This window comes from Eurosta solidaginis, chromosome 4 (assembly GCF_040869045.1).
Source record: "Eurosta solidaginis isolate ZX-2024a chromosome 4, ASM4086904v1, whole genome shotgun sequence".
NCBI lineage: Eukaryota > Metazoa > Arthropoda > Insecta > Diptera > Tephritidae > Eurosta > Eurosta solidaginis.
In genome coordinates, this window is record NC_090322.1 from 269972625 (window position 1) to 270000410 (window position 27786).

Genomic DNA, 27786 nt, shown 5'->3' on the forward strand with positions numbered 1-27786 from the left:
TGTAAACATCAGACCATTTATTTGGAGCCATCCGTATACACATGGGCGCATAGTCAGTCAAAATAAAATGAGTTTTAAATTTAGTTGCAGCTTTTTGACATAATTTTCTATGAGTTATCTGTCAAAAGCTTAAACTAAATATAAAACCTATTTTATTTTGACTATGACAATGCGCCATGTAATCACTAATCGCTTCGACTACATCGAATATCGATGCCTAAATTTTTCAAATGTGTGGCAGCACTCAAAATACTGAATGTGGAGGAATTTTTAATGTTGTCTGGTGACTTCATCTGTGTGCTTGAGTTTCCGACGGAGTGAAACAATTTATTGGAATCAAAAAGGAATAATTTTCTCAAAATTGGAAAAAATATACAAAAACAAAAACACTTTTACAAAAGTTTGCTGCCAGCTATATCGGAAAATCGAGATAGTTGTCCTAAGACCTGCACAACGAAAAAAATTTCTCGAAAAAAAGTGTGCTTTTTGTGCAGAAAAATTGTGGAAATAGCGAACGGAACAAAGCAAACGTGTGCAACAACAATTTCGACGACGAAGCAGCTGCCTTATAGAACGACGACATTGTGAAGTCGTCTTCACGACAACGAGGCGGACGGTGACAACGTTCATAGGATAGGGTACAAGTCGGCTAGAAAATTAGCTACGTGGTTTGGGTAATTTATATCTACATGCGAAAAATCGAAAGATCTAACTCAAAAATAACACAATCTTAAATTTGAAGTTTTACGATGAGTGTAGACGCCTATGGACCAAATTCGCAAACTTTAACGTTTTTGGATACTGAGGAGAATGACTTAATTGGTGCAGACACTCAAGCATCCGAATTTGACTTTCGGGATTTCACGTTACCTTCTCAGTCCCAAACGCAAACCTCACAACTCGAGGGTATTGGAGGGAGTGCCACTGCGCAAGTAAGTTTCATCTTATAACTATTAAAGCTATTGATTACATACAAATGTGGTTATAGTCTAGAAAATTGCTCGAGAGCTAATACTCCTCCGAAAATGTCGGGAAAGGTGGGAACCTCCAAATTTGCTTTTATCAAAACGTATAAGAAAAGCTCGAAAGTTTCTTACGGGTCGCCTGAATACGGGAACGGGATCCATAGTAAATATGGCAAAACACCTTTATGCATTGGCGGCCTTGGGCCACTCGTAGGAAAAGTTATCCGGCAGTGGGTTCAGCAACTTCTCGGATCAAAATTATTTTCACACAGGGCCACTTTCTGTATAAGTGTGTATGTGTGCAACTTATCGAAATTCAAACAATCACATGACAATTCTAAACTTGTTTTACATAATCCTTGATAAAAGTATATTTTAACACTCCTCCCGGCATTTTTGGACGTGTGTTAGCGGTCGGCTGCTGCTCTAGACTTTTATACAAATGCGTGTACCTATCTTTGAATTCATATTTCGTATGGTAGATCAAGATAAACGCGTTAGCAAATAATTTGGCAGAGTTGCAATTCGAAGAAGAGGATGATGATACATCAGTTTTAGCAGTTAAGGAATTACCAACACATGCATGCAAATACTGCGGCATTCACGATCCTGGAACCGTAGTGATGTGCAATAATTGCAAAAAATGGTTTTGTAATGGGCGTGGAAGCACATCTGGATCCCATATTGTTAATCATCTGGTGAGGGCTAAACATAGGGAAGTTACCCTACATTCTGAAGGGCCACTTGGAGAAACAGTATTAGAATGTTACTCGTGTGGCGTACGTAATGTATTTGTATTAGGATTTATTCCAGCAAAGGCTGATTCTGTTGTAGTGTTGTTATGCCGGTAAGCTGAAAATGGAGTAAATAACAAAAAGTTTATGTAAACGGATAAATTTAAATTTTAGTCAACCATGTGCAGCGCAAAACTCTTTGAAAGATATGAATTGGGATCAAGAACAATGGAAGCCACTTATAACTGATCGTTCGTTTTTGCCGTGGTTGGTTAAGGTGCCCACCGAGCAAGAGCAGTTGCGTGCGCGACAAATATCAGCAGCACAAATAAACAAATTGGAGGAATTATGGAAGGAAAATATTGATGCAACATTTCAGGATTTAGAGAAGCCAGGTATAGATACTGAACCATCACAAGTGCTATTGCGTTATGAAGATGGTTATCAATACGAGAAAGTTTTTGGTCCACTTGTGCGCCTAGAAGCAGAATACGATAAAAAGTTAAAAGAATCGCAAACACAGGAGGGTATAGAAGTAAGATGGGATGTTGGCTTAAACAAAAAAACAATAGCATATTTTACGCTTGCTAAAACTGATTCGGACATGAAACTAATGCATGGCGATGAACTGAGGTTACGATATGTGGGGGAACTTCATAAGGCATGGAGCGAAATTGGGCATGTCATAAAAGTACCAGATAATTATGGTGAAGATGTGGGCTTGGAGCTTAAATTGTCAGCTGGAGCACCTGTTAAATGTACTTCCAATTTTGCTGTTGATTTTATTTGGAAGTGCACATCTTTCGATCGCATGAGCAGAGCTTTAAAAGTATTTGCTATGGATCGTAGTTCCGTTTCTAATTACATTTATGCCAGACTACTGGGTCATGGCCGACATGATGGTAGTGATGAACTGTTATTTCGTGGACCGATACCAAAACTCTTCAGTGCACCAAATTTACCTGATTTGAATCGTTCACAAGTTTATGCTGTTAAGCATGCGCTTCAACGTCCGCTAAGCTTAATTCAAGGTAAGTTTATTTCTAATCTTTAATGAATCTTGATTTTTTTTTTGTTAAATGAAGTTTGTTGTTGACAGGACCACCGGGCACTGGAAAGACGGTAACATCAGCAACAATAGTTTTTCAATTAGTAAAGCAACACGGCGGAACAGTGCTTGTTTGTGCACCAAGCAATACAGCTGTGGACCAGCTTACCGAAAAAATTCATCGAACTAACTTAAAAGTAGTGCGCCTCTGCGCTAAATCTCGTGAAGCTATTGATAGCCCGGTGAGCTTTCTAGCTCTACATAATCAAATTCGTAATATGGAGACAAATATTGAATTGAAGAAACTACAACAGCTTAAAGATGAAACAGGAGAATTGAGTTCGGCTGATGAAAAACGATATCGCACATTGAAGCGCGCTGCTGAACATCAATTACTAGAAGCGGCTGATGTAATATGTTGCACTTGTGTAAGTGCTGGAGATGTTCGTCTTGCACGAATCAAATTTACTTCGATCCTCATAGACGAATCAATGCAGTCCACAGAACCCGAATGCATGGTTCCTGTGGTATTGGGGGCTAAACAATTAATACTCGTTGGCGATCACTGTCAATTGGGACCCGTTGTAATGTGTAAGAAAGCAGCTAGAGCTGGTTTATCACAGAGTTTATTCGAACGTTTGGTGGTTTTAGGCATACGGCCTTTTCGCCTTGAAGTTCAATACCGTATGCATCCGGAATTGTCACAATTTCCTTCGAATTTCTTTTATGAAGGCTCTCTACAAAACGGCGTTTGCGCAGAAGATCGTAAATTAAAAATCGACTTTCCATGGCCGCAGCCCGATAGGCCAATGTTTTTCCTTGTTACCCAAGGACAAGAAGAAATTGCAGGCTCAGGAACATCGTATTTAAATCGGACGGAAGCAGCCAATGTGGAAAAAATTACAACACGCTATCTGAAAGCGGGCGTTAAACCAGAGCAGATAGGCATTATAACCCCATATGAAGGCCAACGCGCCTATTTAGTTCAGTACATGCAATATCAAGGAAGTTTGCACTCCAGGCTTTATCAGGAAATTGAGATTGCTAGCGTCGACGCTTTTCAAGGGAGAGAAAAAGATATTATCATAATGTCTTGTGTGCGCTCAAATGAGCGTCAAGGTAAGCTTATTTGCAATTGGGCCTACATTCACGCATCAATATCATTATGATTTTATTATTAATAAACATTCTCTTTCTATAACAGGAATTGGTTTTCTTAATGATCCACGCCGCTTGAATGTAGCATTAACTCGTTCAAAATATGGTACAATCATTGTGGGCAATCCAAAAGTTTTGTCCAAGCAGCCTCTTTGGAATCATTTACTTAATTTTTATAAGGATCGTAAAGTTTTGGTCGAGGGATCGTTAAACAATCTTAAGGAATCGCTAATACAATTCCAAAAACCAAAAAAGATAGTGAACACTTTAAATATGGGTGCGCATTTTATGACAACAATGATGGCCGATGCAAAGGAAGCTATGATTCCTGGCTCTATTTACGATCGTTCCGGTCAATATGGTTATTCATCAGGTGGCATAAATGCATCAAATTATAATAGTAGTGGACTTGGATTAGGTTTAGGATTTGGCAATAATAACAATTTAGGTTACGGCAACAGCTCATCAGCTATTCAAATGCAAGCTGCCGCTGCAGCTGCAGCTCAGACCTTAAATAATTTTATGAGTGGAAATTTCGGACCTATCGGAAGTAGAAATAATGCTCAAAGCTCATCAAATCAATCGTCTATTAATGTGCATCAATGGAGTAATCATCATGACTCGATTAGTTATATATCACCTGAACGTGCTCAGGCAGCAATGAACAATATGCCCGTGCCGGTCGGTATGTTTATGAATATGAGCAATATACCACCACGTTTCTACAATCAACATCAGCAGGCCATTCAAGCGGCCGCCAAACAAGGACGTCGCATCAGTGCAGGTCTTGGCGCAACTAGCTTGACAAATAACATTAGCAGCAGTGGAGCCAGTAAAATGTTTAATAATTTCAATTCATCTACAATACCTTCAGCAAATAAAACACAAAATACAAAAGCACACACTGGCATCCCAACTTCTTCAAATAACACATCAATAACAACAGGCACGAATGATATTGCAAATGCAATTATTGGAGCTGGTGCCGCAGCTTCGCAGCAGAACAATTCTCTTCCACTCACTCAACAAAATATGTCACAACAAATGAGTCAACCCGGAGGTTTTACATTATCGCAGCAACCCGAACTTTCTCAAGATTTTGGGCAAATATCACAAATAGATAGTATCCTTTCGCAGGATGTTAATTTTACAGCGGTGCGTATAGGTAAACAGATATGAAATATAAAAATTATTAATGTATTTTTATTTATTTTTATTCGTAGGGCAATTTAAACACAGACCGCCTAAATTTAGGTTTGAATAGCCAAAGTCAATTCTCCCAGCCCTATTGATATACGTATGGTTGATTCCAACTACAAAAGCAGCAGCAGTCAGTTAAACCAACAAATCATATCAAACAAATACAAACTTTTTGATGTAACGAAAGAGAATAAAGAAGACAAAAAAATGCACACCAAAAACTGCAGAAACAGCAGCTACAGATCTTTAACCGTTTATAAAGACAAGTGACTAAATATCGGAATTTGTATTGAAAAACGACCGATAATATCGCTTAGAAAGTTACGGTTTATGAGAACAAAATCAAAAAACGACGTATGTAATGTAGCAATTCCGATATGCGAATCAGCAATCGTATTCAAATGCGACTATGCAGTGAAGAGTGATCTACGCGTTGTCTGCGCAAACGTGTGCTTAAAAAGGGTTAATTAAAAGAGAAATTGAAAACGAATACAGCGTTTAAAGGAAATAATACAAACAGCAAACAAAATCCACAATGAGAAATGTTTTGATGAACCTAAAGGAAGAAGTAAACGATAGATTTAAAACAAAGTTCATCATACTTTTTTTTCATAATATTATGGAGCCATATGTTCGAACAAAGAAGTCGGCTGAGGAGGAGGTTTAACTACCGTCATCGAGGAAACAAAAATTTATAAATTTTTAAAGTCGTAAGCCAGTTTTTGAGCATAGTTCACACACGATTTAGCGCCTTGAGGGCAATTAATTAGCCAATTGGCGGAAGTGATCGTTGTGTAATTTATGAAAACATTGTTTTTCGCATTGCTGTATCCGGAAAGTTAAGACCACCATTTTCATGGATGATAGATGGATGTTGTACATTTCAATCATAATGGGGAGGTGAATGTATAATTCTTCGTTAATGTTGTATATAGAATTAAAGCGTTTTACGCTTAATTCTTCTCGATTTTCACTAATACTAGTAATAATTTATTATGTATTAAAATTTTGTGTTTTAAGTTTATATTTTTTTTTGGCAAGTAATTAGCGATCGATAAAAAAAACAGCTAAAAATAAAATACTGATATTTTATATGCATAATATCAAGCATTCCATACAGATGCGTTATTGTCGTTTGCAAATCGTATGTATGCCTGAATTCCTTCAAAATGTTTACCATCACCAAGTGAATCTGGAAAAGGAAATGCATTTTTTAGAGAAACTTAGGGTGCAGGTGACGAGAAGCTAAATTTCGTCGCATTTCCTTTGGAATACACGCTTTTCTATGCGATCCTTTTCGTTTGGAATGATTTTGATTTCTTGCGAAAAAAAAATCTTTTTTTAAAAATTTGCGTTAGTAACGAAAATTCTTAAAAAAAAAAAAATAAAATAAATTAAAGCAGTTTTCAATAAAAATGTATGCATTTATTATATGGCATTTTGGGCATGGTATTACTTTTGATTGGGCGTCATTTATATAGCGCTATTTTCACTGGTACTCACCATAAGCACCAGAGAGTCGGACACATCTTCGGAAAAGGGTTGCACTCGGAACAGTTTTTAACATTACAGTATATCATTAGTACTGGAACCTGTTCCCCTGAAAGTATGCTTCGGTGGTGGATAACCGACAGCAGAGCTTTATCTGATTCAACACCTTGTTAGGATCATATGACACATGAGACGGCGTTTCTCAAGGAAGCCGGTTCTATATACAGGAGCTACTAGGAATTTTTCCCTACCAAGGGCTGTTATTTTTGTGTAGCCCTCTTGCTCCGGGTAGGTACGTTGGCTTAGGACGGTTAAACACGTGTCAGCGTGCAAAGGATGGTTACATAGAATGGGCTATTCTGGGCTAGATCCTAACATTCGTCGAACCCGTCATTTCTTGAGAACTTTTGCTACAGTTCCTGCTTGGTCGATGGAATTTTTTATATGCTCAGGGATCAGCGACGGTAATCCCCGACGGGCGCTTTTGTCCCAAAGTGCTGCCAAGCCGCGCACCCAACAACACCGGGTACCCCAACACCCCCAAGGACATCCTGTACCAGCGCCATGACAGCACATGCGACCTATTCTTATATACCACCCCTAGGCGCACCCACCCGTTCCTTACCCTCAGAGTGACGATGCCTTTCCTAATTTCAGTGCTTACCTGTGAAACCTCTTTATAGGCGACGTTAATGCCAACCATGACTGGCATTCTGATCTACAAGCAGACAGTAGGGGTGAGATGTTGGCCAATCAAATAGAGGGCACTGAGTTGTGAACGATAAACGGGGACGCCTACACACTTATAACAATAATAATAATAATAATAAACCCAACGGATTAATACCCTCCAAAGCCCACCCAACCGACACGAGGGGCGCATCCGCATGACGCACGGATTTGTTTTTGTTTTTGCTGAGTTGTTGGTAGGCGGAGGTTTGTTAAGCGTCGAGATCTAAAACTGCTCAGCTACAGAATAAAAATCATCAGCTGAGTATTATATACATAACAGTTGAAAATTATACATATAGTAAATTGTTAAATAAGTTAACGCTTTTAGCATATAAAGATTTTTATTTTTATTTTGTTACGAGTTAATATAGGATCGGACAGTTTTCCTTATAGTAAAAAGTGAATCCGTTATATCAAAATTATATGAATTCGAAAGAGAGTTAAAATCATGACACAAACACCGGAAAGGTTCATTTAATTCGAAATTAGTTCTGCACTGCCTCAAAAGAAGAGGTTTGTAATGTCTTGACGCTCGTGATAGGACATTGGAGTTTACTTCGTTCAAAAGAAAGGGGCTAGAAATTAATCCATTCAGTAGTTTAGCTATAAATAATACGCCTAGCATTTCTCTATGACTAGCGAGAGTTGGAAGATTGATAAGCTTTAACCGACTAGTATAAGGTGGAAGATTATATGCAGAGTCCCAATGAAAATTCCTTAAAGAAAGAAGTAAAAATTGCTTCTGTATTGACTCAAGCCTATCTGCATGAACTTGATATCGCGGATTCCAGACTATTGATCCGTATTCTAGTATCGGTCTAACTAAAGTGATGAAAAGCGCTTTAGTTACATAAGGGTCACTAAATTCTTTAGACCATCTCTTCACGAATGATAGAACACCTCTAGTCTTGTTGGCAGTAGTCATAATATGAAGGTTGAAACTAAGTTTAGCATCCATCGTGACTCCCAAGTCAACAAAATAATTTACTGATACAAGACAAAAATTATCAATTACGAAAGAGGCTGCTGGAAAAGATCTCCGAGAGAGGCACATTAACTTACATTTATTGATGTGCAGCGGCATTAAATTCGCGTTGCACCAAGCAACTATGCAGTTTAAATCCGCTTGAAGCAAGGGACGTTCTTCAATATACGCATAGGACCTAAAAAGTTTTAGATCATCAGCATACATTAAAACTTTGGAATATTTTATTATGGTACAGATATCATTAATAAATAGCAAGAACAGAATTGGACCGAGATTACTGCCCTGTTGGACACCAGAGAGAACATTAATGACATCTGAAAGAGTATTTTTTAAAATTAGTAGAAAATTGTCATAGCTCGCCAGACATCCCCATCGTGAGCGCAAGGCTTGTAAACTGTGTTAACTAGCAGCCAATGGTAACTTTGGCATCCGACCACCAGCCCATACCCCTCTCGCTTGAGAAGGATCACTTTCATCAAGTTCAAAAAAGGAAAGAGGGACGAATATAAAACCTACACAGACAATTGGGAAACAAGCTAATGTAGGAGATTCAGATCGTCCTATTGCCAGTAGCAAAGAAAATTGAAGCTGTCCCGCTCTCTTATTTCACTGAAAACCTGCGACTTGCCAACCATCAGCATGGCTTTCGAAAATTACATTGCACCACAACCGCGCTAAACGCCATGAACACAAAAGGAACAGTAATAGTAGCGCTAGACTTATCAAGAGCCGTATTGCAAGACTTGGAAGGCCGTACCCTTCCTATAATCCTAAAAAGTCGACAGCAAATTATCTGTGTGGTCGGCAAGCATCGACTGTTGTTGTATTAACGACAAAGATACTCTTCGAAGATTGTGGAGAGTGTTATCGATGTTGATGGTCCTTTGCCGGATACAGATCCGGTACGTTCCGGTAACAAAGCACCATAAAGGTACTAGCTCGACCATCTCGGGAACGATTAATATGACCATATTGAATAATCTTGGCCATACCTCCATTCATTGATGAGCTTTGCTATAAAATAACCGACTATCTCCCTTATCTTTCCATTTTTTTTACATCGCGAAATCTTGCAATATCGCCGACCAAATCCTCGACAACGTTATTTATCACGTGAACGTCGAAAATGTTGGTAATATCCTGTCTAATTTGTAAAACTGGACTGACCATTAAATATAAAGCTTACTTAACTAATTGTATGTTAACTGTGACTAAGACTCTAAATAAAAATTGCTTTTTATCTAATTTTTTTCTCTTTTATCTTATCTATTTTGTATTTTTTCCTAAATATATCTGTAGTAATCTGTTTAAATATATCCCTACATTATTATTGTGACGAATATTAGCAACACTAAGGGATACTATCATCTCTAAGCCGATGCTAAGCAGTGACTTGTATGCACTTCAATAAATCAATCATTATGTCTACATATATGGACGTACACGCAGCGGAGAAGAGAAGCACAAACACATGCATATATCTTATCTGAGATGCTCCCAAAAGTAGGCAATTATAATTGTGCAAGTATCAGTCACATCTACACGCGCATATGAGAAGCTATAAACCTAGTAATTTTATAGCTGATAACTAACTAGTAAATTCTAGACAGAGTATAAAAGGCAGCAACAGTAGAAGTACGACAATCAGTTTAATTTAAGACGCTATCTGGCGAGCAATAGTAGTGTTATTCTGAAGTACTTTAATAAAGGCCATTTTGCATTATAGAATAGTGGAGTTATCTATTCAACAGTTTAGTGATTGGAACGTTAGCAGAAGGTTGCAAATAAGAGGAATTGCAGTAAATTCGTTACAATTGGTGTCAGAAGAGGAATTGTTGAATAAATTGTAGAGTTGCAGAGCACAACAAGGACATGGCGAATTTAAGTAAATTAAGGATCCAGCAACTGAAAAAGGAGTTGGAAGACCGTGGATTGAATACAACCGGCAATAAGATCGAACTTCAAGCACGGCTACGAGACGCTATGGAGTCGGAAGTAATTAATGCGGACGATGATGTCTTTCATCCTGATGGGGACGAGACAACAACAAAAATTGAAGAGAAAAACGAAACATCGCAGGCAGATACCAGCACAGACTTGAACGTGATATTAGCTGCAATATCTGCACAAACGTCGACAGTAACATCCAAGATGGAAACTCAACTGGAAGAACAGAAGACATATATGACATCCAAGATGGAAACTCAACTGGAAGAACAGAAAACATATATGGCATCCCAACTGGAAGAGCAAAAGACATATATGACATCTCAGTTGGCTGAGCAGTTGAAAGCATAGGAGGCCCGCATATCCTCGCAACTGGAGGCACATGAGATAAGGGTAACATCAAAGCTGGAAGCACAGGATACAAAAATTGTGCAGCTCGAGGAAAAATTGATGGCGAGATAGAAGCTTTGAGAGGTCGTATACAGGAAGGTAAAAACTCCATCGTTTGACCGTTCTGTTCCTTTCCAGGTCTTTAAGCTACAGTTCGAGAAGACCGCGGCAGTGAACAACTGGAATGCTGAAGATAAAGCTGCTGCACTGTTCGTAACATTCACAGGGCCTGCAGCTGAAATCTTGCAGACAATTCCAGAGTACGAACGGAACAACTATGGAACATTGATGAGCGCTCTAGGGAGGCGATACGGAAGCGAGCATAGAAAACAGATATACCTAATTGAGTTGCAAAACCGTTACCAAAAAGCAAAAGAGACATTGCAGGAGTTTGCTTCGGATGTTGAAAGGTTGGCTCATTTGGCAAATGAGGACGCACCCGTGGAATACACTGCAAGTGTAAAGATTCAGAGCTTTATAAATGGCATACGGGACGTTGAAACAAAGCGAGCTGCATACGCAAACCCAAAGCCAACATTTGCAGAAACGGTATCACATGCATTGACTCAGGAAACTGCCTCACTATTGAGTAAACCAGCATACAAAGCTCATCGTGTGGAAGTAGAAAGACCAGAGTAGGTAGACGCAATTTTGGAAGCTTTAAAGGGAACGCAACTGAAGAATAATGATGCAGTCAAATGCTTTAAGTGTTCCAACAATGTGGGTGGCCGTAAACGCAGAGCTGAAGGATATTAGCAAATCTCGAAGTCCACCCAATCGTTAAACTAAAGCGAGTCAGCCGCAAGGGGCGACAGCTGACTCCCGCAATTGAATGCCCCATAATCTCTATCTCGCAAATTGGAAGGCAGTCAAACAATCTTACTGTCGGACGACATGTGGATGAAAGGAACGGTTACTGACTGTAGATACGGGTGCATCTCATTCCATCATTCGAGCGGATTTAGTCAACAAGAAAATAAGACCAATGCATGGAGCAAGATTGCGTACAGCCACTGGAGAAGACACCACGGTTCTAGGGGAAGTATCATGTGAAGTCGCAATTGGGAACGTCACGGTCGTACACAATTTTATAGTGGCAGATATTGTTGATGAAATCATAATTGGAGTGGACTTCTTAATCGACCAAGGCATCAAGATCGATATGCAAAGCAAGACGATGCGATATAAGAACATGGATGTGCCACTTAATTTCGGCTACGAGAGAGGCTGCAGCAGTAAACGAGTGCTGGTGGAAGAGAGTCAGCAAATGCCACCAAAATCCGAGGCAGTCATCTGGGCAAAGGTTGATGGAGATTGTGGGACAAAGAAATTGTGGGTTGTCGAAGCAGCAAACAAATCAACACCAAACGTACTTGTAGGAAAAACCATGGCTATAACAAAACAAGATGGATGTATCCCGGTAGGAGTACTCAATGAGTTCAACTCACCACTCAAACTGACCAGAGGAGCTATTTTGGGAAGATGCAAAGAGGCTGAAGTAATAATCAATTGTGAACAGCTCCAGGAAGAGGTTTCAACTAGCAATATTGATCTTTCAGATGACATCATGGCATGGACGGAGGGACTAGAGGAAGAATATCAGAGTAAGGCAAAACAACTGCTCCTAAAGCACGCAAACATATTTGACCAGGATGGTTCCAAACCAGGCCGCACCAATGTTGTGAAACAACAAATTGACACTGGAGACGCGAGGCCGATACGTCAAGCTCCTCGTAGTGTTCCACTGGCGAAGCGGGAATTTGTGAATCAAATCGTACAAGAAATGAGCGCCAGCGGCGTCATCGAACCATCAGCTAGTCCATTAAGGTCACCGGTAGTACTTGTAAAGAAGAAGGATGGAAAAATGAGGTTTTGCGTGTACTACCGGAAGTTGAATGACGTTATGAAAAAGGATAGCTACCCATTGCCAAGAATTGACGACACTCTGGACTCGCTCTCTGGTACGAAATGGTTTTCCACACTGGACTTGAAAAGCGGCTATTGGCAAGTGGAAGTGAAGGAGGAAGACAAAGAGAAAACAGCCTTCAGTGTCGGTGATGGGCTTTGGCAATTTACAGTGATGCCCTTTGGACTTTGTAATGCACCAGCTACTTTAGAGAGACTCATGGATCAGGTATTGAAAGGACTACATTGGAAAACATGCTTGGTGTACTTGGAAGATATCACTGTATTGGGCAAGAACTTCGATAAACATCTTAAAAACTTGGAGGAAGTTTTCCAGAGAATAGCTGGCGTTGGTCTGAAACTAAGTCCCAAAAAGTGTGCGCTGTTTAAAAAAAAAGTAAATATTTGGGTCACAAGGTAACGACAGAGGGCATATGCACTGCGAACGAAAATATTGAGGCTGTAAAGGATTGGCCATGACCACAGAACCTACATGAATTGAGAAGTTTCCTTGGGCTGTGCACATATTACCGCCGATTTGTATCAAATTTTTCTAGCGTAGCCCATAGCCTCCATGAGCTTACAAGAAAAAATAAAGCTTTTGAATGGAAAAAGGAGCAATAAGTGGATTTCCAAACATTTAACAAGCGTTTGTGCTCTGCCCCAATGTTGGCATATCCGATTCCATGAGCAACGTTTATTCTAGATACAGATGCGAGTGGATATGCTATACGAGGCGTTTTATCACAACTGTTCGATGGACAGGAGAAGGTAGTTGCATATTACAGCCGTTCCATTGGAAAACCAGAGAGGAACTATTGCGTTACACGGAGAGAGCTGTTGGCATTGGTAGAGTGCATTAAACCTTTCCACAAATACCTCTACGGCCAGAGATTCCGCGTCAGGACAGATCACGCAGCGTTGAAATGGCTTATGCAGTTCCGTAATCCGGAAGGACAATTGGCACGGTGGATCGAGCGACTACAAAGCTATGACTTTTCCATTGAGCATCGGAAAGGTAGCACCCATGGGTATGCCGATGCAATGTCACGAAGGCCATGTAGTTTGGAATGCAAGCATTGTTCAAAGGCCGAGGCTAAAGAAGACATTATAGATGTTCGGCTAATGGCTATAACGTGGACGGATGAATGGGGCAAGGAGCAACTAAGAAAGTGTCAGCTAGAAGATACAGATCTGTCACATGTTATTCAAGGGCTCGAACGAAACGAAAGACCAAACAGAGAAGAGATGTCAGCAGAGAGTCCCATTGCGAAGTCATATTGGGCACAGTGGAAAAGTTTAGAATTGATATCCGGTTGCTTGTATCGAGTATGGGAGAGTGAGGATGGTCAATGCAAGAAGAAACTCATAGTTGTTCCCAGAAAGAGGATTCCTGACGTGCTCAGCGATCTGCATAACGGTCCAAGCGGAGGTCATCTTGGAATCACGAAGACGCTCGAGAAGATTAAACAGAGATTCTATTGGGTTGGTTGCCTTCAGTCGGTCACTGAGTGGATTGCGAACTGCGAGGTTTGTAGCAGAGCGAAAGGGCCCAAAACCCGAAGTCATCTCCAGATGAAGCAATATAACTCAGGTGCGCCATTTGAAAGAATCGCTATCGATGTCGCAGGTCCATTTCCTACTGGCAACTGCGGAAACAAATATGTACTGGTGGTTATGGATTATTTCAGCAAATGGCCAGAGGTATACCCAATTCCAAATCAAGAAGCGGAAACAGGAGCAGAAGTGTTTATAAACAATTGGGTTGCAAGGTGTGGTGTACCAATGGAGTTACATTCTGACCAAGGCAGGAATTTTGAATCAGCTGTGTTCCAAGAAATGTGTAAGAAGTTGGGCATTCGAAAAACACGGACAACTGCATTGCATCCTCAGTCCGATGGTATGGTGGAACGTTTCAATAGAACATTGGAGGAGCATTTAAGGAAAGTAATAGACAAGTACCATAAGGAGTGGGATACACACATATCATTATTCTTGATGGCTTACCGATCGGCAGTGCATGAGTCAACGGGCCAAACTCCCGCAAAGGTAATTTTTGGCAATGACCTTCGAGGCCAGCTGATTTGAAGTATGGAATAGATGCCGATGCGGAGAGAAATGTCAAGAAATCCACTGGTTTCTTGGAAAAAGAGCTGGGAGAGATACTTGATCTGGTAAGGCAACGAGCAAAGATTATGAGTGACAAGATGAAAGCCAGATATGATAAAGCAATTAATTCGAACGGAGATTTGGTGCTGTTATACAACACACAACGAAAAAAAGGTTTGTCCCCGAAATTGCAGTGTAATTGGGAAGGCCCATACAAAGTTGTAAAACGGATCAACGATGTAGTGTACCGCATACAAACCATTGGCAAACCACGAGCCAAAATGAAATTGGTTCATTTGGAAAGGCTGGCAGCGTTTAGATCGAGAGATTTGTCTGATCGGGACGATCGGACTTAGGTGGAGGGCAGTGTGACGAATATTAGCAACACTAAGGGATACTATCATCTCTAAGCCGATGCTAAGCAGTGACTTTTATGCACATTAATAAATCAATCATTATATCTACATATATGTACGTACACGCAGCGGAGAAGAGAAGCACAAACACATGCATATATCTTATCTGAGATGCTCCCAAAAGTAGGCAATTATAATTGTGCAAGTATCAGTCACATCTACACGCGCATATGAGAAGCAATAAACGTAGTAATTTTATAGCTGATAACTAACTAGTAAATTCTAGAAATGGAAGCGCCTAGAAGTATGCGAACGAGAAATCACAGAGTATAAAAGGCAGCAACAGTAGAGGCATGTGACAATCAGTTTAATTTAAGACGCTATCTGGCGAGCAATAGTAGTGTTATTCTGAAGTACTTTAATAAAGGCCATTTTGCAATATATAATAGTGGAGTTATTTATTCAACAGTTTAGTGATTCGAACGTCAGCAGAAGGTTGCAAATAAGACGAATTGCAGTAAATTCGTTACATTATATTGTTACGAATATTAGCAAAACTAAGGGGTGTTGCTATCTCTAAGCCGATGCTAAACAGTGATATCATGCACATCCATAGATGAATCATTATGTAATACATAAACAAAACAATAATTGCGTCTACACATATGTGCCATGTACGTATACGAGCAGCGGAGAATCAATGCACAAACACATGCATATATCTGAGATACTCCCGAAAGTATGCAATGAGAGAAGCTATAAAATCGTGCAATTGTAGTTACAGCTGAGAAATTTGAGAGCCGATGGCAACTAGTAGATTCTGGAAGCGCCTAGAAGATGCGAACGTTGAAATCAGAGAGTATACAAGGCAGCAAATGTAGAGGCGCTGGAATTCAGTTTGAGTTGAGCTATCAAGCACTTTCGATTAAGACGCTATCTAGCGAGCCATAGCAGTATTATTTTTGAAAATAGAGTTTCATTTGAGCTATCAATCAGTTTGGTTTTTAAGCCAGCTAGTTGCAAAGTATAAGTGTTATTGTGAAGTACTTTAATAAAGGCCATTTTTCCATTATTCAATATTGGGGTTACTTATTCAACAGTTTAGTGATTCGAACTTATCAGAAGGGCAAATAAGAGGATTTGCAAGTAAAATCGTTATAATTGGTGTCAAAAGAGGAATTGTTGAATAAATTCCAGAGGAAAACAAGGGCATGGCAAAGTTCAGTGAATTGAAGATCCAGCAACTAAAGAAGGAGTTGGAGAGCCGTGGATTGAATACAAGCGGCGTTAAACTCGAACTTCTGGCACAGCTATGAGAGGCAATAGAAGCAGAAGGAATTGATGTGGACGAGTATGTCTTTTATCCTGTTGGGGACGAGACAACAGCAAAAATTGAAGAGAAAAATGAAACACCACAGACAATGGCGAATACAGACCTGAACATGATATTGGTTGCAATATCGGCACAAATGTCCGAAATGTCATCACAAATATCTACCAACATGTCGTCACAATTGGCATCCCAACTGGAATCGCAAAATACAGAAATAACATCTCAACTGGCATCTCAACTGGAATCCCAGGAGAACCGTATAACATCCAAGATGGAAGCACAATTGGAAGAACAGAAAACACACATGGCGTCACAAATTGCAGAACAATTAAAAGAACAAGAGGCACGCATAACATTACAGGTCTAAGAACAAGAAGAGCGTATCTCAACAAAGCTGGAGGCACATGAAACAAAATTCTCATCGCAGCTGGAGGCTGTTAGTGAACGACAAGATAAAGTGGAGACCGAGATGGATGCTTTGAAAGATCGGATTCAGGAGTTACAATTGAACCGTCCAATCACTTCAACGTCTACTCTGAAGGTAAAATCCCCAACGTTTGATGGTTCTGTTCCATTCCAGGTATTTAAGCTCCAATTTGAGAAGACGTCGGCAGCGAACAACTGGAATGCTGAAGATAAAGTTGCAGCTCTGTTCGTGGCATTGAAAGGGCCAGCAGCCGAAATCCTACAGACCATTCCCGAAGGAGAGCGGAACAACTATGAAGCATTGATGGCCGCTGCCGAGAGACGTTATGGAAGCGAGCATAGGAAACAGATATTCCAAATTGAGTTGCAAAACCGTCACCAAAGAGCGAATGAGACTATGCAGGAGTTTGCCTCGGATGTTGTAAGGTTGGCTCATCTCGCAAATGCGGACGCACCCGTGGAATACACCGATAGGGTAAAAATCCAGAGTTTTATAAATGGCATACGGGACGTCGAAACGAAGCGAGCTACATACGCAAACCCAAAGCTGATATTTGCTGAAACGGTATCACATGCATTGGCTCAGGAAACGGCCTCACTATTGAGTAAACCAGCAGCATACAAAGCTCATCGTGTGGAAGTGGAAAGACCAGATTGGGTAGACACAATTTTGGAAGCACTGAAGGGATCACAACAGAAAAATGCCGGAGTTATTAAATGTTTCAAGTGCGGCAACCCAGGTCATATTGCACGACATTGCAGCACAGAAACATCAAATTGACACTGGAGATGCGAGGCCGATCCGTCAAGCTCCACGTAGTGTTCCACTGGCGAAGCGGGAAGTTGTGAGTCAAATCATACAAGAAATGAGCGACAGCGGCGTCATCGAACCATCAGCTAGTCCATGGAGCTCACCGGTAGTACTTGTAAAGAAGAAGGATGGGAAAATGAGGTTTTGCGTGGACTATCGGAAGTTGAATGACGTTACGAAAAAGGATAGCTACCCATTGTCAAGAATTGACGACACTCTGGACTCGCTATCTGGTACGAAATGGTTTTCCACGCTGGACTTGCAAAGCGGCTACTGGCAAGTGGAAGTGAAGGAGGAAGATAAAGAGAAAACAGCCTTCAGTGTCGGTGATGGTCTTTGGCAATTTACAGTGATACCTTTTGGACTTTGTAATGCATCAGCTACTTTTGAGAGACTCATGGACCAGGTACTGAAAGGACTACATTGGAAAACATGCTTGGTGTACCTGGACGACATCATCGTATTGGGCAAGAATTTTGATGAACATCTTAAGAACTTGGAGGAAGTTTTCCAAAGAATAGCTGTCGCTGGTCTGAAGTTAAGTCCCAAAAAGTGTGCGCTGTTTAAAAAGGAAGTAAAATATTTGGGTCACAAGGTATCGACAGAGGGCATCTGCACTGCGAACGAAAAGATAGAGGCTGTAAAGGACTGGCCAAGACCACAGAACCAACATGAATTAAGAAGTTTCCTTGGGCTGTGCACATATTACCGCCGATTTGTACCAAATTTTTCCAGCGTAGCCCATAGCCTCCATGAGCTTACAAGAAAAAATAAAGCTTTTGAATGGAAGAAGGAGCAAGAAGTGGCTTTCCAAACATTGAAGAAGCGTTTGTGCACTGCCCCAATGTTAGTATATCCGATTCCAGGAGCAACATTTATTCTAGATACAGATGCGAGTGGATATGCTATAGGAGGCGTTTTATCACAACTGGTCGATGGACAGGAGAAGGTAGTTGCATATTACAGCCGTTCGATTGGAAAACCAGAGAGGAACTACTGCGTGACGCGGGGAGAGCTGTTGGCATTGGTAGAGTGCATTAAACATTTTCACAACTACCTCTACGGCAAGCGATTCCGCGTCAGGACAGATCACGCAGCTTTAATATGGCTTCTGCAGTTCCGTAATCCGGAAGGACAATTGGCACGGTGGATCGAGCGACTACAAAGCTATGACTTTTCCATTGAGCATCGAAAAGGTAGTACCCATGGAAATGCCGATGCAATGTCAGGAAGACCATGTAGTTTGGAATGCAAGCACTGTTCAAAAGCCGAGGCTTAAGAGGACATTATAGAAGTCCGGCTAATGATTATAACATGTACAGATGAATGGGACAAGGAACAGCTAAGAAAGTGTCAGCTAGAAGATACAGATCTGTTACGTGCTATGCAAGGGCTCGAACGAAACGAAAGACCAAACAGAGAAGAGATGTCAGCAGAGTCCCATTTCGAAGTCATATTGGGCACAGTGGAACAGTTTAGAATTGATATCCGTTTGCCTTCATCGAGTATGGGAGAGTGAGGATGGTAAATGCAAGAAGAAACTGATAGTTTTTCCCAGAAAGAGGATTCCTGGCGTGCTCAGCGAGCTGCATAATGATCCAAGCGGAGGTCATCTTGGAATCACGAAGACGCTCGAGAAGATTAAACAGAGATTCTACTGGGTTGGTTGCCGTCAGTCGGTCACTGAGTGGATTGCGAACTGCGAGGTTTGCAGCAGAGCGAAAGGGCTCAGAACCCGAAGTCATGGCCAGATGAAATAATATAACTCAGGTGCGCCATTTGAAAGGATCGCTATGGATGTCGCCGGTCCATTTCCTACTAGCAACGGCGGAAACAAATATGTACTGGTAGTAATGGATTATTTCAGCAAATGGCCAGAGGTTTACCCAATCCCAAATCAAGAAGCGGAAACGGTAGCAGAAGTGTTTATAAACAATTGGGTTGCAAGGTATGGTGTACCAATGGAGTTACATTCTGACCAAGGCAGGAATTTCGAATCAGCTGTGTTCCAGGATATGTGTAAATCATTGGGCATTCGAAAAACACGGACAACTGCATTGCATCCTCAATCCGATGGTATGGTAGAACGATTCAATAGAACATTGGAGGAGCACTTAAGGAAAGTAGTAGACAAGTACCATAAAGAGTGGGATACCCGCATACCATTATTCTTGATGGCTTACCGATCAGTAGTGCATGAGACAACGGGCCAAACCCCTACAAAAGTAATTTTTGGCAATGACCTTAGACTGCCAGCTGATTTGAAGTTTGGGATAGATGCCAATGCGGAGAAAAATGTCAAGAAATCCACTAGTGATTTGGAAGAAGAGATAAGAGAAATACATGATCTGATAAGGCAACGAACAAAGATTATGAGTGACAAGATGAAAGCCAGATAAGATAAAGCAATTAATTCGGAAGGTTTTCAGGAAGGAGATTTGGTGCTGTTATACAACCCACAACGTAAAAAAAGTTTGTCCCCGAAATTGCAGTGTAATTGGGAAGGCCCATACAAAGTTGTAAAACGGATCAACGATGTAGTGTGCCGCATACAAACCATCGGTAAACCACGAACCAAAATGAAAGTGGTCCATTTGGAAAGGCTGGCAACGTTTAGATCGGGAGATTTGTCTAATTGGGACGATTAGACTTAGGTGGAGGGCAGTGTTACGAATATTAGCAAAACTAAGGGGTGTTGCTATCTCTAAGCCGATGCTAAGCAGTGGTATCATGCACATCTGTAGATGAATCATTATGTATCTACATAAACAAAACAATTATTGCGTCTACACATATGTGTCATGTACGTATACGAGCAGCGGAGAATCAATGCACAAACACATGCATATATCTAAGATACTCCTGAAAGTATGCAATGAGAGAAGCTATAAAATCGTGCAATTGTAGTTACAGCAGAGAAATTTGAGAGCCAATGGCAACTAGTAGATTCTGGAAGGGCCTAGAAGATGCGAACGTTGAAATCAGAGAGTATAAAAGGCAGCAAATGTAGAGGCGCTGGAATTCAGTTTGAGTTGAGCTATCAAGCACTTTCGATTAAGACGCTATCTAGCGAGCCATAGCAGTATTATTTTTGAAAGTAGAGTTTCATTTGAGCTATTAATCAGTTTGGTTGTTAAGCCAGCTAGTTGCAAAGTATAAGTGTTATTGTGAAGTACTTTAATAAAGGCCATTTTTCCATTATTCAATATTGGAGTTATTTATTCAACAGTTTAGTGATTCGAACTTAGCAGAAGGGCAAATAAGAGGATTTGCAAGTAAATTCGTTACAATATATATTGTGACGAATATTAGCGTCACTAATTGATTCACATCACTAATCTGATACTAAGTAAATAAAGGCACAACAACATTAAAGCAAGCTACATAAACACATTAATCATCTTGTACACATATACACACAAGCAGCAGAGAGATACTCACAAACGCATGTCATCATCAGCGAAGTAGTACTCACATGTACACACGCATATGGCTAGAGACCAGGTAGAGGATCCTAGAAGAAGAAACGTCTAGACCTTTGGACAGAGAGTATAAAAGCAGCACAAGGTGAGTAATCAGTAATCAGTTTGATTTAAGCACGCTATTGGTTGTGAACTATTCCACTCAGCATTTAGATAGATAAATTTTGAATTTCCCTACATATCAATACAATTTGATTACTCTGTCTGACTAAATAATGAGTTATCATACAATTGAACAAAAGAAATAAGCAAATATGAACACTTTTGATGATCAAAAACTGAAAATCATATATAAAAATTTTATTATTTTTACAAAAGATATTCTTCAAGATGTAAATAATGTAAATGTTACCGAAGATTTCCCCAACCATTTCTCCACCTTCGGCTTCCCAGAAAATACATAATGGTTGGACAATACAAAGGTTGTGAGCTATCTGAACCCCAGGTAAGTGAAACTATCTTGACATACCTGGACACGGCTTCAACATCCCGTGTCGTATCCGTAATTTAAGATGCAGACGATAATGCTGATGTTGAATGTTGTAGTCGCAGGTGTTTATCGGTCAAGTTTGTTTGCGAGTGACCTGTGGTTCAAATAGCTCACTTCCGCATGCTTTCTTCCCCTGATGAAATAAGATTACCATGTAATATCTTATGCCCCTATTACCGTTTACAACTCAACTCTGGTTGAGTTGAAATTTCGCAATTTGGTATTACAGATTACAACTCAACCTGTCAAAAAAAATGTCGGTTGAGTTGTCTAGTCTTACAACTTTTTGTGGCATTGCCGTTTACAACCTTGTGTTGGTGTAGTTGTCAAAGACGTCAAAATCTTACAACTGCTTACTAGCAGTTGTCTCATGCAATTTTGCAGTTGTTTTGAAAAAATGTTACGTTTTAGAAGACGGTTCACCACCTAATTTTTAACAAAGATGTTCAAAGTTGATATCAAAAGACACGTTTCGACCTCCGATTTAAGAATCCGAAAACAAAAATTGTAATTCTTTGCGACAGCATGGCACTGCTAATACGCGTCCAAAAATATCGAGACGCGTATTAATCTCGAGAACAATAATCCGAAGGCGGAAAAGAAACATTTTATCTCTTGTCCGGAGATATTTGTAGTTGAAGTTGGCGATTTTCATGTGGTTGTTGTAATGTTGTTGTCTTTTTTCGGTTTTTGTTTAATATCTTTTGAAGGAGTTAAAATTTTTATTTTCCGCCTTCGGATTATTAATACTGATGCCAAGACGCATCGTTTAATACTTCTCACGATATTTTTGGACACGTATTAGCAGTGTCATGCTGTCGTAAAGAATTACCACAAAAATTAAAAATTTTATTTCTAATAAAATCTAATTTCATGTGGTTGTTGTATTTTGCCAAATTTTTTGTACACAGCTATGCAGAAAGGTGTTGGACCCAACCAGAGTTATTTTTACGAATCGCGGCCAATGGCCACCAACGCAGAAAGATGTTCTGTGCAAAAAAAACTGTGGAACGGGCCTCATATTTCGTACCCTCTCGAGCCATTTTGTGGGTCTTTGTAAATATCTTTCAAAAGAAATAAAATTTTTAATTTCCGCTCTCGAATCCTAAAAACGGAGATGGAAACCCGTCTTTTGATATCACCTTTAATAAGAGTTAGATGGTGCACGGGCTTATAAAACGTTACCAAAAAAAAGCAAAACATTTAAAGCCGGTAGTTAAACCTTTTTTAATCAAACAATAATCAACAATTTTGTACACATTTCTAGAAAAAACAACGTTTAAACGAATTACATTGAATAACTTTTTGACTTTAGTTGGACGAGGCTGGCCGCAGTTCGGATGCAGCCAAAATAGGTGAAATAATTATGCGAGTCCTATTGATACTTATCACTACTCCTGGGAATCCTATTTGAGTAAAATACAGTTTTTTCTGTTTGGGTTTTAATCTACTTCGCACAAATATTCTCCTCAATAATATCTAAAACCAGTCCAACACCAAAATCATTTCCACATCATATTTGATAGCTGCCGTCAGCAAGGAATCGGAGTATGGCGCATAATTTTAAAATACGAACGCGTATGCGGAAATGGTCCTTAATTTTGTTTAGTACTGAGTAAAATGCTTCCTTTCAAATCTGCAAAATAACTTCATATGAAACTCATTATTTGTTTGTCACTTAAACATTTTCTTACTTGGTGCTTGGTAGTTCCAAGGGATTGGAATGATCACGCGAATGTTTTCCGTATTCGCGAAATGTCAATCACCAACATTTTTGTCATTATAAAATAGATTTCATATAATATTAATAAAAAAATCACATTTGAAAATGCTTAAATTTCTGCCACAAATTGATCAGCTGTTTATTTATCTGCCAAATCATCACTTTCTGAAGTTGGCAACTCAATTCAATTTCAACTGAAATAAGTTGTAATTCGTAATACCAAACAGGAGTTGAGTTGTCTTAAAGTTGAGTTGTTTTAATTACAACCCAACTAAGTTGAGTTGTAAACAGTAATAGGGGCATTATTTTGAATGAGATATGAAGAATAAATGCATCATAATCGCATTCAAAAATGATTCAAAAATCTTAACCAAAACGATTGAAATATGTTCACGAATATGATCAGAAAATGACTGTGAAAAGCTGTCAAATATTACTCTAAAACAATTAAAGCTCAATTTTACAATGATATCAAATATGAATAAAAAGCGTTTCGAAATAGGAATCATAAATGATTAGGGTACATTTTTCTTCCGACGATACATTAATTTTCGAACAGAAAATGCTTTTAAATTTGAACGTTTTTAATCATCTTGGGGTATGATATTTAAATATTTTTTGATCAAAATTTTCAAAAAATGCTGACTGGGATAAGTGTTATTGTGAAGCATGGTATAAATATTACCAGGTTAAACCATTTACTCTTCTTGGCGGCCATAATGGTTTTTTGATTTATAAAAAAATTTTAAAATCACTCTCTTAAACTTTGTGGAAATGCCAAACCAAACGAAACACACAAAAAATTGTTTGTATGACATTTTTCACTTGTTGGAGACCACCGCTATTGATTTTTCATTCATCCTTCTTCACTTGGTTGATACGTCTATAACCCTTAAATATGCTGAAACTTCACTTTATAAGAGATCAGCAGTCTCAAGTGCCCTCGCTACTGCAGAAAAAAATGATCTTGGAAGGTAAATTTGTTAATTGGCGCTTATCCGTTTAGGAGATACTGGTCGTTGCGTAACAAGTCAATCCAGCTAATCCTGTTTCGCGATAACTGATGCCAACAGGGGGCACCAAGAGAGATCAAAGTCTTCCCCCACCTGCTTTTCCGAACTCAGTGGAAATCTTCCCATAACTTGCCCCCGCCAGCAAAAGCGCTGTAGCTCTTCGCATCTTAGCTAAACATCATCGTCCAGTTGGAGTATGTTAGTTTGTGGAGGCTGAATTTAACGGCTGAACGGCCAAAGACTGCCGTCGTAGTGTAGAGCTAGTGTGCTGGCCTATCTATCAAAAATATTTAAAAAAATTGGTATAAATGGTAACAATTGTCCCTCGGCATTAGCAGATAAAATTTTGGGTCGGCATAAAACATGTATTTAGGTGAGCCAGGTCGTAGAAAAATGAATACACGATACGTAGCCTCTGAATTGGATGGAAAGCTAGACCTTAATCTCCTCGGATATATATCACACTAAATTGTTATTATTAGTACGTACATATGTATCCCTTACGTACACCTTGGCACAACAATTTGTTGCAGAAAATTCATCAGAAGAAGATCGTGGCCTGATGCTTCTTTTTGCGGGAGACCACAATACAATTCTGAATTGAATTATGAAATGCGGTAGACCGTTGAGATTTCTTTCCCACCAAAAAAAGTTATTTCTACCAATAAAAAAATCGGTTTTGGATAAAATATCGTAATATTAATGTTAGAGCGAAAAATACCGAGATGTCAAAAGACTCGTATTCACATCGACAACAATAATCCGAAGGCGGAAAATAAAAATTTTAACTCGTTCAAAAGATATTAACGAAAAACCGAAAAATTACCCTGTAGTGCTCCGAAACCGAGGATAGATCCATAATATTTTTGCGCAGAACACCTTTCTGCATTGGCGGACTTTGGTCGCGCTTATAAAATTTACCTTGGGTGGGTCCAACAACGGTTTGGAGACCAAAACTATAACCTCAAAGATGCTGGGCAAGTATGACTCAAGGAAAACAAAACATCGGGAGGAAATCGGTCGAAGAATACCAATAAAATAAAAAACTCAGGAAAAGAATCGAAAAAAAGCTGTTACCGTTGTGGCGGACCACATATTTCGCGACAATGTACAGAAAAAAATGTATACTGTACGGAATGCCGCATATCCGGGCACACAAAAAAAGTTTGCATCAAAACGAAACGGAAGCAGAAGGACCAAACGGAGGCAAACTACGCTGAGCATCGTGAAGTGGAGGAGATCTGCCATATCATCGGAAACAAAGCTAAGCACACACCAAGGGAAAAATTTTGGATGACAATGCAAGTAAACTCTTTCTTTATAGATTTTGAAATTGACAGCGGCGCACCGGTCACAATTATGAGCAAACTCGATTACAATCAGCAAATTGGACGCATTGAAGAACAACAACTACACGAACCGGACATAGACCTGGTCAATAACATCAAAGTATTCGGTTTCGTGTATGTCAAAGTCGCTTCTAAGGGGAAAATGTATGACCTACGACTATACATTGTCGAATCAAAACGCCATCCATTATTGGGGCGTGAGTGGCTAAACCTATTGCCGTTGGACTGGAACAAAGTTTTTCGTGGCGAGCATACACACGCGAAAATCGATGCCAAAATATCTTTAGAAACATTGAGGCACAAGTATCCACGAGTGTTCGACACAACATCAATGGGCATGCTAACCGGGTTGAAAGCACGTATTCACTTGAAATCTAACGTAACACCAATTTTCAAGAAAGCAAGGCGACCAGTGTTCTCAATGCGAGCACGAATCGAAAAAGAAATTGACGGCTTGGTACAAAATGGCGTATTAAAAAAAGTTGACACCAGCGAATGTGCAACACCGATCGTTCCAGTACCTAAAAGTAACGACAAAGTTAGAACTTGCGGCGATTATAAGATCACCATAAACCCTTGCATTCTCATCGACGAACATCCATTGCCGTCTATCGAAGAATTGTTTTCACAAATGTCTGGTGGTGAGAAATTCACGAAAATCGACCTCACCAAAGCGTATCTTCAAATGGAAGTGCACGAAGAAGATCAAAAGATTCTCCACTTTCAACACATAAAGGACTATACCAGCCGACTAGACTAATGTACGGAATTGCAACAGGGCCAGCAAAATGGCAACGCGAGATCGAGAACCTTCTTAAAGACATCGATGGTGTTACGGGTTGTCTGGACGACATCAAAAGACAGCACAAGCACATTCAACGTCTAGAAACCGTACTACAACGCCTTGAAAAACACAACATGAGGGCAAATTTCAATAAATGTGAGTTCATGGCAGACTCAATCACATATTGCGGTTATAAGATCGATCGTCACGGCATCCACAAAATAAAAGAAAAAATGGAGGCAATACAACATATGAAAGAGCCAACAAACAAGGATGAGGTACGTTCCTTTATCGGTTTAATAAATTATTACGGCAGATTTTTTGAAAATTTAAGCACGGTACTGTATCCGTTAAATAACTTACTAAAAGACAAAGTGCCATTCGTTTGGGATGACAAAGGCAAATTATATTTTAATACGATCAAACAAAAAATGTCATGTCCAAGTTATTTAGTACATTATAATCCAAAGTTACCTTTAGTACTGGCAACAGACAAGCCCGGTAAGATTTGGGGCGGTTTTAAGCCACATTTACACAGACGGTACCGAACGACCAATACAATTCGTCTCGCAAACTCTGATAGCTACGCAACAACGTTACAGCCAGTTCGACAAAGAGGCATATGCTATAGTGTACGGCGTAAAGAAATTTTACCAGTACGTCTATGCCAGACACTTCATTCTACAATGTGACAACAAACCAGTTACACAGGTTTTCTCACCACAAAAGGGTTTCCCTATATTATCAGCAACATGGATGCAACATTACGCAATTTTTTTGTCTTCGTTCGACTACGAAATCAAGTACCGAAAATCAGCCGAGCATAGCAATGCAGACGCATTCTCCCGGTTACCACGAGCACAATCGGTAGCAACAATTTCCGAAATTGATATTACAGAATTAAACTGCATACATAATATGCCTGTCACAGTGGACGATTTGGCTAGAGCTATAAAAGATGACAAAATAGTAAGCAAACTTGTGCATGGACTAGAAACAGGAAAAACAGTTGCTAAAGAACAACGATTTGGAATAGACCAACATGAATTTGCACTTCAAGAAGGATGTTTGTTGAGGGGGACACGCGTTTACATTCCACCACTACTGAGAAAAGCTGTGCTTGAGGAACTACATCAGGCACATTTTGGTACATCAAAAATGAAAACACTGGCACGTAACTACATTCGGTGGCCTGGGTTAGATTCGGATGTTGACAACATCACTCTAAACTGTAGCTCATGCCAACAAAATCGGAAAAATCCTAGCAAAATTTCAACACACATTTGGGATCCACCATCAAGTGTCTTTGAAAGAGTTCACGTCGATTTTGCAGGACCGTTTATGGGGAAGTA

At 39.8% G+C, this 27786-nt stretch overlaps 1 protein-coding gene and 1 long non-coding RNA gene across 4 annotated transcripts; one reads left to right on the forward strand and one right to left on the reverse strand.

Annotated features, from left to right (window-relative positions):
• The first annotated feature begins 268 nt into the window (after positions 1-268).
• Positions 269-6220, forward strand: Upf1 (Upf1 RNA helicase). Of its 3 annotated transcripts, none has more exons than XM_067786125.1 (7): positions 269-674; positions 743-932; positions 1448-1812; positions 1874-2730; positions 2799-3866; positions 3952-5070; positions 5129-6220. In XM_067786125.1, exons 2-7 carry the CDS (start codon positions 750-752, stop codon positions 5167-5169), a joined length of 3633 nt encoding a protein of 1210 aa, XP_067642226.1. In that variant the 5' UTR covers positions 269-674; positions 743-749; the 3' UTR covers positions 5170-6220. The 3 variants fall into 3 exon arrangements, with proteins under 3 accessions (XP_067642226.1, XP_067642224.1, XP_067642225.1); XM_067786123.1 differs by having other exon boundaries at positions 270-674; positions 3952-5060; XM_067786124.1 differs by having other exon boundaries at positions 270-932; positions 3952-5060.
• Positions 6221-22773: 16553 nt separating this feature from the next.
• LOC137249539 (uncharacterized) lies at positions 22774-23515 on the reverse strand. Its single transcript, XR_010952412.1, has 2 exons — positions 23260-23515; positions 22774-23201 (listed from the first exon to the last, which is right to left on the reverse strand). It is a non-coding gene; the product is annotated as an uncharacterized lncRNA (long non-coding RNA).
• Positions 23516-27786: the final 4271 nt, after the last annotated feature.

What these genes read in the sequence shown, in the direction of transcription:
- Upf1 (XM_067786124.1), top strand. Translation starts at nt 750, where the DNA reads ATGAGTGTAGACGCCTATGGACCAAATTCGCAAACTTTAACGTTTTTG. An exon ending in GTTGTAGTGTTGTTATGCCG is followed by an intron (nt 1,813 to 1,873) that starts GTAAGCTGAAAA and finishes TTTAAATTTTAG; the next exon opens with TCAACCATGTGCAGCGCAAA. An exon ending in AGGATGTTAATTTTACAGCG is followed by an intron (nt 5,061 to 5,128) that starts GTGCGTATAGGT and finishes TTTTATTCGTAG; the next exon opens with GGCAATTTAAACACAGACCG.